The 15091-nt window shown below is 33.3% G+C and overlaps 1 protein-coding gene across 2 annotated transcripts in view; it reads left to right on the plus strand.

Annotated features, from left to right (window-relative positions):
* DOCK10 (dedicator of cytokinesis 10) overlaps positions 1–15091 on the plus strand; it is a gene marked incomplete at its 5' end in the record, with an annotated part of 167906 nt that overhangs the window by 122602 nt on the left and 30213 nt on the right. For both annotated transcript variants that reach the window (XM_081328132.1, XM_081328131.1), the window contains 12 exons: positions 2588–2701; positions 3804–3875; positions 4724–4870; positions 5548–5631; positions 6236–6332; positions 7676–7720; positions 8701–8876; positions 8963–9079; positions 9803–9914; positions 11079–11200; positions 11667–11781; positions 13496–13562. In XM_081328132.1, coding sequence (XP_081184258.1) covers positions 2588–2701; positions 3804–3875; positions 4724–4870; positions 5548–5631; positions 6236–6332; positions 7676–7720; positions 8701–8876; positions 8963–9079; positions 9803–9914; positions 11079–11200; positions 11667–11781; positions 13496–13562 — 1268 coding nt within the window. The remainder of the gene's footprint in view (positions 1–2587; positions 2702–3803; positions 3876–4723; positions 4871–5547; positions 5632–6235; positions 6333–7675; positions 7721–8700; positions 8877–8962; positions 9080–9802; positions 9915–11078; positions 11201–11666; positions 11782–13495; positions 13563–15091) is intronic.

Below are 15091 nucleotides of genomic sequence, written 5' to 3' on the forward strand. Positions count from 1 at the left end.
TCCAGATACATTGCTCAATTAATTTCTGCTTTGTTACTTTAAGTGAACGTGTGAAATGCCTTCATTTAAATACACTTTCAGAAGATGTTGCTAGATGTTCTAGCTGTACTGTATAACCTGTTTGAACCCTTCAATTCATCATCTGATAATGCTCCATTTTAGCCATAAGCATATGTGTGTCACTTTACAATTATGAGAAATTCATTTAAAACACATAAGAATAACAACAGCTTTATAATAATATGATTTAGATAATTATTTTTGAGTGCTGGTTACTGTGAAATTTACTGAATTCCACATTTGTAAAATCTGATACTGACTGTCCAACACTTCATTTTTCCACTAGTGTTTTATTATATAGTTTTTTTCTAGAATCTCTGTACAAAAATAGCAAAAAATGAGTATGACCTTTTCATGCTTTCCTTGGGGATTGCTATGAAGATACTGTAGATTGCTAGTGGAGAAATGGACATATATAAGTCAACATGAATGTTAATTATCAGAATATACATCCTTTTACATTTTCGACAATCTAAATGTCATAACATAAATTGAATTTGTATTAAACTAATGGCTACATCTTTATTGCAATAAAACAACTCTCATTGTGCTTTTTGCATAATGAAATGCTAATCATATTATATTGGGAAATAGGTTTCACTCAATTGAGTAGGCCTTCTCCCAAGCAACTGACTATAGCTTTAAAATGTTAATTTTCATTTTTATTCTATTTTAACACTTCAGTTTGTATGTATGTACATGCAAAATGCCTCAGGAAGAAAATTAGCAACAGTTTAATCAACCGTAAATTGTAATCCCTGTAGCTTTTGAAAATTTTGTAATCAAACAATTACAGTACAGAGCTATAATATGTCAAGGAAAAAAAATAAGAAAATTACCATTCATGAGAGAGAGTAAGAATTTAAATGATAACCATCCTAAAGTTAAACAGTATTATGAAGAATGTTAATATGTACTATTAATTCTTGAATCTAGTGCATTTCAGAAGTTACAAAGTATAGTATAACACAGTTGAAGTATCTTAACATGTTTAGATTAAGGAATACTGATGGTGAAACTAAGCTGCTTTGAGGAGACCTCTCAATTTTAGCCATCATGCTCTCTCTCTCTATGCAAAAATAATAAAGAGGTATTTTTACAGTAAATGTGTTTGAACTCTACAGAGATTGTAGTAGTAATAGCAGTAATGCACTCTAGATTAAATTTGATGTCCCAGAAGAATTAAGAATGCTGCTGGATTCAAATCTACTTTTCTCTTCTCCCAAACAAAGCATGATCTTGTCATTCTGCATGATAGCATCACATCATGTGTTGAATGTCTCTAGTCACCATGAATGAGACAGAAGCAACAACTTTACACTTGTTGTAGCACCAAGTTTCATTCAAAAACATTTTTCTCTCTATCTTTCTTAATATGAGAAAAAAATTAATGCTACTTCAAAATATATGTAGCACAAGTCCCATTCATAGCAAGATTATTTTGCGGGTAATGCTGATGAAAATCCAAAAATGTTGCGGACAATGCTCTACATGTATAAACAAACTAGACTGTGTGAGTGCTTAACTAGCTGTCCCTAAATGTATTCTCTTATTAGTACATTCAAAATAGCATGGGTTGAGTGATTGGTTTGCTTGGTCGTCCTACATTCAAGAATAAGACTAAATGTCACCACATTTCATACATTTCCAGATTGGCTGATGTTTAGAGCAAAATAATGATGCATGTGCAAGATAATTGCAGATGCTAATGCTAATACTTCCATGCTGGCAGGAATAATGTTTCAATATTTGTATGTATTTTTCCCACATCCCATGATGTATTCTGTCTCATTAGGAAAGTGTTGAATGCGTTATTAAAAAAACCTTTTGATTTCTGTAAGTAAGTAAACATAAAAATAATGACAAAGAAACTTTCCCATGAGAATTTGAACCTATCAGATATAACGATTGTGGTAATAAACTTTAAAATAAAAATGGAATAGGAATTGGTGCCTATACAGCAATGTTAAGAGGCTGGAAAATTCTGGGAGTTGAAATGCACACATCTTAAAAGGCCAAGGTTGAGAAACACTGCTATAGAGTCATGATCATATTGCTAAACATTTGTTGACAGGTTAGATTATTTGCTGCCTGAGATATATTTTTTGATTCTGGTATACACCGCACCTTTCTGCATAATGTGAAATGCTCATAACACAATCTCGTACTTACTTAATCAGAAATATATCTCACTGAGTTGAGAAGAACTTATTTTCAGGCAAGTGATGCAGACTTGGGAATAGGTTCATTATCCTTAAAGAGTCAAGTAGAAGACTGAATGGTCTTCTGAATGGTCAAGTAGAAGACTGCATGCAAAATATAGTTCCTTAATTTCATTGCATTCAAATCAATAGAAGGCTAGATGCAAAAGACTAATAGTCTTGCATCGTAAATATTTTCATTGCATCTGCTCTATAACTGTCAGGTACCACACAATGGAAATTACAGTATCTGTGTTGCATGAAGTCAGTGAGACCTAATATTCTTGCTATTAACTTTTTTCCTGCATTTTATATTATACTTTTAGTACGTATTCAAAACTAAGACATTTGAGGAACGGACTGTTCATGAAGAACTGGCCAAGAATATGACTGATCTGTTGCAGTCAAATGATCAAAGGACTGTGAAGCTTGTTCTAAAGGTGAAATTTATTCTTATTCATGAGTGAAAAATGTCAGGAAAGCTTTCATAGATTGTTGCTTTCCTCACTTTTGTTGTTGTTGTTGTTCCTTTGTGTTAGTTTTTGACTCCTGGTGACTGCCTGGAATAGTCTTTGGAGTTTTCCTGGCACTTTTTTTGAGTGGGAGAGTCCTTTGTCAATGCTTCATTCCCAGGGTTGAGAGACTGGCCGAAGATCACTCAGCTGGCTTTGTGCTTCACATACAATTAAAACTCATGGTCTTTGCTTTCTAGCTTGGTACTTTATTCACTACATCAAACTGACTCTGTTTTTCTATATGTTCTTATGTTATGATGTCACTTTGTTGTCCATTCCGTGTAGCTTGGGAAAGGATTGCTTAGCAGAACAGTTAAGAAGTTAATATGAGAGCCTGAACTGAAATATTAGGATTTAAAAGCAAGAATATGGTGATGTTGCTGAAGGACACCTATATTGGCAAATGCATCACAGTCCTGCAACTCCTTGCTAGCAGATTGATCAAGGATGTTCCTTATAAATGGCTACCAATTCAGCACTAAAGTGCAGAGAGAAGAATGGTTTAGTTTTGTCTGAACAAAAAAATTTATAAATTGAATTCAGATTTTCTGTTTCACACATGGATGGACTTCTTAGTTTTATAAAGAGTTAAATGAGATTGAGATATAAATTCCAATTGGAAAAAGAGAAACAATGAATTTATTAATTCCTCACTTAGTCCCTTGCCATTGCCAAGCTATTCTGGTGGGTTCCTCAAGGCCAGAGAAGCAGCTTTTCAAGACTACAGTACCTGTAGAAGTAAAAAAGCAATAGTTATAAATTACTGTATCTAATTACAGAGAGTCTATCCAGAAGTGGCCCAGGTTTCTCCATATATTAGAATTCAGTTCTTTCTTATGTAATCTTATGCCTTCCAAATATTTGGGAAATACAGCTGTAGAAAATTTTAGTCACATTGCTTAGGTTTTATAGAAGTGACAGTCACAGCACATACGAAAAGCTCACTTTTGGGGAGCTTTTTGTAAAGAAAAAATAAAACTGCAAAGTTAATATAAAAGAAAAATAATATATATTTATTTATTTTTAGCACTCCTGGTTCTTTTTTGCAATTATATTAAAATCAATGGCACAGCATTTGGTTTACACAAAGAGAATACAGGTAAGAGAATACAGGTATATGCATTATATAATAAATGTTATCGATATTTAAACATGCTCTTATTTAAAAATATTTTACTCATTGAAAGGCTGCTGTGAGGGGGTGCACTAGAGTATGGTGTGGCGTGTGTGCAAAAGTGCAGTGCATGTTGGGAAGGTATGCATGACAGCAATGACACGGAGGGTGTATGGAGTGTGTGAGTGACCAGCATGGTGCAAGCACAGAGGAGCTGAGGAAAGCATATATGGATGGGGGAGAGATTCAGCTGGTGATTGTTAATAAATGCTTCTGCAGTTACATCACTGCAATTTATCCGGACAAGAAATCTGTTCTGAACAGTATTGGACCTAAAGATCTCAAAATAAAATTTAGAACAACTGCTTAAAGGGCTGCCTATCTCATACAATATGTGCAGCACTTTAGGTCACCAATTAATTATTTCAACAGTGATTTGGCCTTCCCCATGAAGTAGCCTTGAAAGAAATTGCCACTCGAATTGAAATTGATCCCCTGGCTACACACTGTATTAAGACATTTCTCAAATTGCATTTATTTTCCTACGTCTAGTTTTAATAGTAAGATTTTAATTGAGGTTTAGTTGGATGTTATCACTATACTTTGTAAGCATCCAGTGCCATTAAGGCGTTAAGTACCAAATACATTTTCTGAATAAATAAATGCTATCATTAAACTGTTCATCAGAATGACGCCTCTTATCACTTAGCCAGGAGCATTTTCATTAACTCCTCCAATTTTGTTGTGTAGAGAGGGAAATGAAACATTTTCAAATATTGAGTGTTGTCTAGATCAGTTTCTTATTTTGAAGAAGCCATCTGCTGTCCCACCAGATTACTCGTGCTCAAAGGTTTCCAGAATCATACAAAACTGAACTAGATAAACTTGTAATGAACATATCAGATCATGTTATTTGGAAACACATAGAAGCTTTCGAAGAGACAAAGAATGCAAGCCACAGCATTGGAAGGTTTCTGAAGGTAAGATGTATTTAGTATAAATAACCATTAACCTATTTGTACCTTGCAGGATGCACAAACCTCACAATCATTTTCGTAGTAAATATTTCTTTTTGCTGTTGGCATAACACAAAACATTAATTATGTGATTCTTCTATACTGATGAAGACTGGGCATGGTAGTGATGAAAGTTCATAACCAAAATAAAAGAAGAAACATTTGAATACTTTTTCATCAAAAAAGAATATACAGTAATCACCCTCTTTATAATAAAGAAGATAACTCTTTATTAAAACTAGAACATTGTTAATTAATAAAGGATTGCCATTCAGGTTTTAGATTTGAAGAAGGGAAGAATGCATTTAATAGCCAAAATTCAAGAAATACAACTTGTTTTTGACAAATAATATCTGTTTCATTTGAACATATTTACATCTTCAGTAAGTTTTCTAGAAGGTATGCTTTACACCGGTTATTTATTCAAAACAATACAAAATCTTTTAATTTCGTATTGCCACTGATATAAATTGACATTTAGATTAATCAAAAAAAATATTGAGTATTTGACTTTCACATTTGATCTTCACGATTTATTGCCAGTTTGCCAAAATGATATTAATCCCTTATTAACTTTTTTCTATTGTTAAAAGTCTTTTCTTAGGGAAATAATTATAATCATTTCATTTTTTTTCTCTTAGCGATGTTTCACATTTATGGATCGTGGATTTGTATTTAAATTAATCAATAACTATATAAGCATGTTTGGACCAGGTGATGACAAGGTAAATAAAGTAATGTATGTTTCCAATTATGCTGACTTTTCCTTTCCCTTAAAAATTGTCAGAATCAGTAAAAAAGAATAGGTCTTCCCAGAATATTTATTTCCTTTTGTTGGATAAATGTTTTTTTTAATCACTTTACAAAGTAGTTAACAGAAAAAAAATCTTTGTAATATACTGCTTCCCCATAATGTGCAGCTGATTTTGTTTAGTTATGCCCTTACAAAAATAAAAAATCTGTCTATCAACTCATGTGATTCTCAGTGAAAATGTGGATCTCTTCATTGGAATTTGTTCATTGCTTGCACATTTAGCAGTCCTTTAGCAAGAAAAAGCATGCATATCTTATTCAAACTAATCTAAGTGATTATTTATCTATTTGATTCCCTTTACCTTTGTTAGTTTAGCATTGCTACAATCAACTGTATCATTTTTAAAAAAAAACATTTTTTCCTCTTATATGAAAAGAATACTTTCACACATATAAATATGTACATTCATTAACCTGCATAACCAGTATTTCACGTAATTATGCAGATAGATTAATGAATGTACATGCATGCAATAAATGAAGATAAATCACCTGATAATCTTCTCAAACGTTCAGATTTTGTTCCAGTATAAATTTGATTTTCTTGAAGAAGTATGCAACTATGAACACTTCATTCCTCTCTGCCTGCCCCTGAAATCTGCAAACATTCCAGGTAAGCATTTATGGTTTTATATAATACTTATTATAAAACAAAAGAAACTGCATACAATTTTAAGCATATATACTTAGTAATAAAGCTCACAAAAATATTAGGGTTTTGTATTATATAAATACATTTAAGATCAGCATGCAAATTTCACATTTCCTAAAACATTTGAACATTGGTTACTACAATTGTAAATATAAGTAAATGTTATTTTAGTAACTAAGTTATTCTTTTTTAGAGGTTTTTTTTAAAAAAACAGCAAAAATGCATGAATTATGAATCATGAATTTAAAAATTGCCGAACATTTTTGTAGCACTAAAATAAAAGGTAGCTTGAAACTGAAAACTTTACATTTCATTACTAAAAATTTTCTCTTCCAATCAAATGAATGAGGGGCCTTAGACTTAAAAGAGGAGAAACTTTCTCTGTGCTGGATGCAGTGGTTAACAGAATAACAGAGTTGGAAGGGACCTTGAAGGTCTTCTAGTCCAACCTCCTGCTGAGCCAGGAAGCCCTGTACCATTTCAGACAAATGGTACCCAATTTCTTCTTAAAATCTCCAGTGTTGGAGCAACTTCTGGAGCAACTCATCCCACTGATTAATTGTTCTAACTATTGGTTTGTTCTAACTATTGGTCTTGTCATATTCTCATTAACTTTCTACAAACCTATCAAATTGTTTTATTAGGTGGCAGTTAATGGTAAGATGGGCTACTATTCAGCAATTGGTTTCTCTACTTCAGCTGCTTTATATTTATATTTACTTTGCTTTGGTTTATGGTGTAAACCATAAATTGTGACATGCAAATGCTTGTAATCAATAAAGTCATTACTACTTTTACTTTAGGCCTCTTAAAAATATTTGCAAATATTTGCAAATATTTTTTTAAGAAGCCTTATCCTTATCTTCCTCCTGGTTGGGTGAGCAATATTAGTCACCAACAAATGCACTGGTTTTATTTGATTTCCCACATGTTTAATCCAAATGTTCTTTTCAGTAAGGTAGCTAATTTCCAGTTATCATAGTTATCTCAACTGGTATCTCAACTGCTTTATCTACAATACTTTTACATTACTAGTTTCACACAGACCAATGTGCAATGTCCATAGAAAGATAAAATAATCCCATCCTTTAAAAAAGTTCAGCATCAAGAATGATTGGAGCTGATCTCAAAATAGCCAATCTAAAAATACTATTTCTGATCAGTATGTATTTTAAGAAGCGTGGATGGATGAATATGACAACCTTAAAATTATACCTTTACAATTAACAATGTCATTTATCTAAATGTACCAAAATGTCTTTTTTTTCTTCCCTTTTCTACATTTTTCTACCAAACCATTCAAGATCCAATCACACCATCAGAAACAACCCAGCAGTTTCATGCATCAGGTATGCATTCATCCAAGTACACTTTGCATCTTAGTTATTAAATGTGCCATTATCAAATTCCATTTCTAGCATTTTAAAAATTTATTTATTTATTTATTTATTTGTTTGTTTATTTATTTATTTTATTTTATTTGTATACCGCCCTTCTCCCAAAGGACTCAGGGCGGTGTACAGGGCAATAAATACCAAAAATACAAAATACAAAAGTTAAAAACAAATTAAACAATTGTGCCTGAATACAATAAATTAATTAAAACAGTAATTAAAACCCCAAACCCATCAGGCCAGGCCGGCTTGTTCAAATAAATAAGTTTTTAGATCACGTTGGAAGGAGCGCAGGTCGGGAGCCATCCAGAGCTCAACCGGTAAATGGTCCCAAAGATCTGGCGCACCCACAGAGAACGCCCTCCCCCTGGGGGCCATCAATCGGCATTCTCTGACCAGTGGCACCCTGAGGAGGCCCTCTCTGTGGGAGCGCACTGGGCGGAGGGAAGTTGACGCCGGCCGCAGATGCTCCCTTAGTTACTCCCTTATCTACTACTCTGCACTGAACCCATCTGAAGTGGAATCATTCTCTCACAACTTTGACTGGCAGACATGTTTGGAGTAATAGTATACATTGCATTAATTGAAGGTTCTCTAAAAGAAGAATAGAAAACTTACGAGTTCTGTGAACTATACTTTCTCACTTAGCAGTAAGTTCAAAATCTACTTCACCTTGCCAACTACTAAAGAAAATATTATTATAATGCATCAGGTACAGATTAACACAAGTTACTACTGATTTATAACTTAACATTAGCAGACCTATCAGTTAAAACCATGAGTTCTACAAGAGTGTAATTGTCTTTATAAAATGTGTTACTTGAATCATTTAAATGTCAATTATATAAGTCTCTTCTTAATATATATCAATAATTTAATGAAGCACATATAGGACAAGTTTTAAACACATAACTTTCTTGACTGTCTTAATCCAGATGTTCCTGAATATATTGTGACAAATGAATTTTGCCGGAAGCATTTTTTAATTGGATTACTTCTTCGAGAGGTTGGGTTCGCACTCCAAGAAGACCAGGATATCAGACACATGGCCCTAGCCATGCTCAAAAATCTGATGGCAAAACATTCATTTGATGATCGATATAGAGATCCGGTATGAATGTTTAACTTTTTGCCTTGATGGAAAAGACCATTTAATTGTCTGTACTGAGCCATCTTCTTTGAATGTCTTTTCTGCAGGAGAAGCAGGCAAAAATAGCAAACTTGTATATGCCTCTTTATGGGATGCTTTTGGACAATATGCCAAGGATATATCTGAAAGATATGTTTTTATTCAGTATAAATACATCTAATCAGGTGGGTTCCAGTAATGGGCTATAGTAATTTAATTTTTCTTAAAACTATACTGCTAACATTTTTAAATTATTCTTAGACTAGATTAGTTCAGATTAATTTATCAATAAATAGAGTATGATAAAAGCATATTAGTTTAAAGTCACTTAAATTAGCTATACTGCTGGACTTATTGTTTATGCAGGAAAAAAATCCATGGATTCAGATTAAAAGCATACCTAAAATAAATCCATTGCAATTAATAATTTTGAAACAAAGAATACCCAGTTTGAACTTCTTATCACTTACAAGCTTACTAGGTGGCCATAAACAGGTTAGTTTCAGTATTGGTCTCCCATCTGCAGCTAAAGTTGTCTCCCTTATTGATTCACTAAAAATCTGCCTTTCCTTACCTGATATATTAAGATTACCACCTTGAGATTGTTTTAGAATTATGGGAAGGCATAGAGGAGGAATATTTTCTTAAACTTAATTTGATTGTTTTGGAAAAGGAATTTATTAAATTTGACAAATTAGATCAAGCAGAAATAGATTAATGTGTGGTGGTGGTGGTGGTGGTGATGGTGAAGAGAACAAATCTTGTCATTAGGCTGCAAAAGGCAAAAACTGTGATTCTATGCCAATGTCAGAGCAGTGGGTATGTAATTATAAAATTAGCAATAAGTGACAGATTGTGAACAATGATTTAATACTCACATTTGTTCTCTGGCTGTCATTGAAATCCAGGGATCTAGAGATGATTTGAGCACCACTGCAGGATTTCAGAGTCAGTCAACAATGAAACATGCAAATTCAGTTGATACTTCTTTCTCCAAAGATGTTCTTAATTCAATTGCAGGTATGAAAGCATTTACATAAAAATAACTGTTTTGTTCTATTGCAAGTTTTGTTATTACCAATTTCTTACATTTAAATTATCTTCTAATATTTCTAGTTTAATCTGAAATAAATTATTCTTATAAGAAAGTAGGGAAGACATGTTGAGTTTGATTCCACAAGATCCGAAGTCCTCTAATTTCTTGAGATGTCCATGGCTGTTACTGGGATACAATTTTAAAAAATGTTATAACTGAAAAGAAAATGAAAAGAAAAGAAAAGAAATGTGATCCCCCTTAATCTAGCACAGTAATCATTCATCTATATATACCATTCTTACAGCATTTTTATAATTTGATTTTATTTTCCTCATATAGTTGTAAGAGATGTTCTAATAAATGATGGTATATTTTAGATATGCACACAGATGTATATGTGTACAAAATCTAACCCAATTTATAGAATACAAATACAGACAGTACTCTACTTAAAAACAGATTAGGTTTCAAAAGTCTGTTGTAAGCCTTTTTTGCTTCCAAGTCCACCAAGCATTAAAAAGAAAAAAAGTGCAGTGAATTGATTATGGCATTGTAAAACCTGACAGTAATGGTGTAGACTCATCCTCCAGAAATTGAAACAGTCCATTTCCCCACCTTCCTGAAGAAGTGGTTCAGTGAGCTTTGGATGGTGACAGGAGGGAATGTGGTGGAAGTTGGGAAAGGATGAAAAAGGATTGGTTTCTGGATAGCTGGATATGTACTGGAAGCTGGATCTTTCCTGCCTTCTCCCAACTTTGGGGTATAGACAGATTTAATTTGTTTCACAAAAGTTCACAAAGTTCATTAGTAGAGTAAAGTTTGTACTGTATACTGTTCGGTTGTATTTCAAGATGTAATACTAATTGCATCCTCAATAAATGTTTCTATTTCTATGGCTTTTGGTCCATCATGCATGAGATTGTGTCTAAAACCATCTATAGCAAAATATATATCATTGCATTTGTCGTTATATCTTACTCTGTTTCATGCACTCAGCTCGTAGCCATTCAGCATCCTCGTTAAATAAGCTGTAGCTTTTCTTAACAGTGTCTGGTCAACGTTACATACTGTTTTTTGGTTTTCATCCTGCTTAATTGTTGTGTCCATAAGCATCATTGTAGCACATTCGTTGTGGCTTTTGTTTCCAGCTTTTTCATCAATAGTTATTCCTGCAGCAAACCGTGCTGACTCCAGAGGTTCCCTAGGAAGTCTTGATTCTAACCCAAGTACCAATGAAAAGAACAGTGAAATAAATGAAGCCTGTGAGAAGGTTTGTATGTCTGTAAACTAGGACAGCACAGTACTTCAGATTTTAATGGGGAAAGATGATTCAGAGCATGTGGATCTGTTCACACAGCACTTGATGGCACCTTTCTAATGCAGCTGCCTCTGGTTCACATGATGCTACAATTATTTTATTTTACTTTTTTATTTTATTTATTTATATCCCACTTTTATTATTTTTATAAATACGTGTATAAGTGCATATTCCTTCCTCTTTCTATTTTTCTCACAACAACACGCTGTGAGGTGAGTTGGATTGAAAGGGAGTGACTAGCCTAAAGTCATCTGGCTGGCTTTCATTTCCTAAGGCAGGACTAGAATTCACATTCTCCAGGTTTCTAACCTGGTGCCGTAACCACTAGACTAAACTGGTATAACCAAACTGATATGTATAAAGTGCATTTTGGAGGTAAAATTCATTTATCGAGGCTCTCCATGTTTTGCCACAACAGATTGTAAGGCCATTGTCTCTGATTGGATCAGCTCTTCGTTTTGACAAATTAGATCAAGCAGAAACAAGAAGTCTCTTAATGTGTTTTCTTCATATTATGAAAACAGTTTCAGAAGGTAATTGAACAGTAAAATGTATCTGTGCCTGCTGTATATCTTTTCTGCTGAAGATCATATCTGTTTGGGAGAAATCTCTTAGTTGCTAGGTTTACAAGACAACAGAGAGTGGATTTAAAGCAGCAGTGTGCAGAGCCAGTGTGAGCAGTCAGCAAAGACATTTTCTTTTGTCTACTAGTGCTATTACTTTTCTTTCTCTTTGTTTTCTCTGTATTATTCTTCCTTCTACATATCTGTAAAAAAATACCTGGTTACTCTTCAGACAGGATGAAATTAATTATTTGTAAAGAGCTTCTGAAATAAAATACATGCAAGTATGAAAAATTAAGATGAGCTGTCGGTCGTTCAGGATAAGGGAAGGTCAGGGAATGGGGTCTCTAAGAGAGTATATTAATACAGTTAATAAAGTTATTGTAACAGAATGTTTAAAGCCTGTCGCATCCTTTTCTGTTCCACATACACCAAACATAATAGCAATAGCAATAACACTTAGACCTATCTACCATCCCATAGTGCTTTACATATCTGAGTCTTCATTCTACCAAGTCAACCTGCACCTCTCAGAACTGAATTCCTGACTGTGGGCAGAATTTGCCTGCAATGCTGCACTAAACTAACAGTTGTAATCAAGTTGTTTTGAGGATATTTTCTGTCATACTTTCCACTTTTCTAGAACTGAGATACTTTTATATCAAAGGCTATATTTTCCTGCTATTCCATTATAACATTTCCTATGTTAAATAAAAAACCATCATGTTTGGTTTCTATTATTAAGCACATGATAAATTATGAAATTCACAAAGAATGAGAACTGAGTTTAATACAATATTTAGTGTGTAAAATGACAGATTTCTGACTTCTGCTGGTAGGAAATATCCCTTGGAAAATATGACAATAGTGATTAGAATAGGCTTTGGCTAAATGAGTTCTGACAGATAAGGGTTTATTTATTTATTTTTATTGCTTTTAAATAGTGACAAAAAGGGAAACTACAAATCACGAAGTTAATGGTAAAATACACACATTATCAAAGATAAAAAGAAATAAAAATGTAGGAAAAAAGAAAAAAACATGTATTATTTTAGCAGTAAATAATTACAATTCTTTATATGATTATCTAATGCAATTCTAATTCAAGTACATAAATGTTTCTAAAACATTTATATAACTACATAGTCATGTTTTTTAACCTACTACAGTATATTTTGTATAAATGAGTTCCATATTTCATTATATTTTTCCATACAAAGTCTGTGTTTATAGTCAATCCACTCATGGATGGTAACTGTAATCAGGACTTCAACCCATACATTTATCATTTCCAATGCCATAATATCAGTTTTTTGGCCATAGTAAAGACACAGGGAACCCATCCACTCTCTTGTTATCTAGGCAATATAGGAACCTCAAATTCTTTATTCCACTCATTTCTTAGCATCTGCATATCAGATTGGTGTATTGATAACAAACATGTATAAAAACTAATAGTAGGGTTTTATTTTAAAAGAATTAACAAGGTTGTTCTAGTATTTCACGTGTTTCAAAAGCTGAGAATGCTGCTGATCCATACAGTGTTGATAACAAGTTGTTACTGTAAATATTGCCATTGGGTTCTATCTGATGGATTATATTGATTCTTAACACAGAGTGTGATAGAATACTTGATGTAAGAGAATAAATAATATATTCATATGTTTTCATTGTCTCTTCCTAGATACACTGATCTCCTACTGGCAGAGGGCACCATTTACAGAAATAACAGATTTTTTCAGCATTTTAGAGTAAGCTCACTTTGAGGTTTGTTCTTCCAAGGCTGTCGTTGGTATTAATTAAAGTAGAGGCAAAGCTTATGCTAAAGAATAATTATACATTTCAATCCCCATATTTTTAAGTCTTTCAAAAGAAATGCATATCCTACCTAAAGTTATGCAGCTTAGCAATCTCTCCAATCTTCCATAAATGTTGATATCATGTGCATTTAAATTGTGAAATGTTAATATTTTTTCTTTACTTAGTTAATAAAGAATAAAAGAAAAAAATCACAATGTACAGTCTAGAAGTATCATAGGTAATATTTCTTGTCTTCAGTCTTTTGTAACTTGAACAAAAAAACTGCTTATCTTGTCATAGTCGAATAATGTAGAAATTTTATATAATGATGCCAGTGCTTGTCTTTCCCCATCCCATTTTAATTTTTAAAGCATCCATTTTTGTGTAGTCATGAAATCTGACAATATTTCAAAATCTTACACCAAGTTTTGCAAGCTTTGATTGATCAGTGTTGGGAGTCGAATAACTAACTTACATAACTGTGTGTTTGTGCATGCATGCGTTTGTGTGTGTGTGCGTGTGCAGCTGTGTATTTGTGTGTCTATGTGTGTTCCTGTGGGTCTGTGGGTGTGGGTAGGGATCTGTGGATCTGGGTCTATCTGGGTTTATGTCCATCTGTGTCTGTGCAGAATTAAACTCTGTCTATGGATATCATGCATTCCACATTCCACTGAATGATGTCAAGGCTGAGAAACATGTTGTAGACATTTTGGGCTACAATTCTCATTATACCAGCCTTCATATGACATTGCTGTTATTGTTAATCATAATATAATTAAATTGGGGTGCAGATATAATTGAAATTGAAAACGTATGGTCTACCGTCTCTTAAATGACAAAATTGTATATAGTAACCTAGAACTGAATTCTCTTTAACTGTGTTTACTTCTTTGTAAACAAGCATGGCTTCTTTGTCACTTTCTTCTTTTAGCACAACTTTGCATATTATTGTCATCATACATAGGGCCAGCTAACTATATATGAAAAAAATGTAGCAATGTTCATTTGCCTTTTTATAAAAGACTAGGAAACCTTATCCTTGTATGGATAAATATGGCCTTTTCTGCTTTCTGTAGTTGATCGAGGAGGTTTCCACCAACCTGTCCATCAAACTGCCTCTGTAGGCAATACAGAATAGGGTTATACATTCTCCCAACTGTTATATATTCTCCTGATGAAAAGAATATGGGTTTGGCCTTCTGAAATGGTCTGAAGATCTGGCTTTGCCAACTGTCCTGGGGTCCCAATGGGGCGTACATCATTCTGGAGGTGGTCAATAGACTAAGATAAGACCCCACCTCTCCCTATATGTGCATGATGCTCCCTTCCTCTCTCTCCATCTTTGCCAGTTTTATGCTAAATGAATGTTATTATTTATCATTTTAATGTTTTTATTGTGTTTCATGATTGTAAGCTGCCAAGAGTCACGTCCAAGCAAGAGGGGCAACATATAAGTTTAATAAATAAATAATAAAATAAT

Source organism: Vipera berus (genome assembly GCF_964194415.1).
Source record: "Vipera berus genome assembly, chromosome: 5".
NCBI classification, from domain to species: domain Eukaryota; kingdom Metazoa; phylum Chordata; class Lepidosauria; order Squamata; family Viperidae; genus Vipera; species Vipera berus.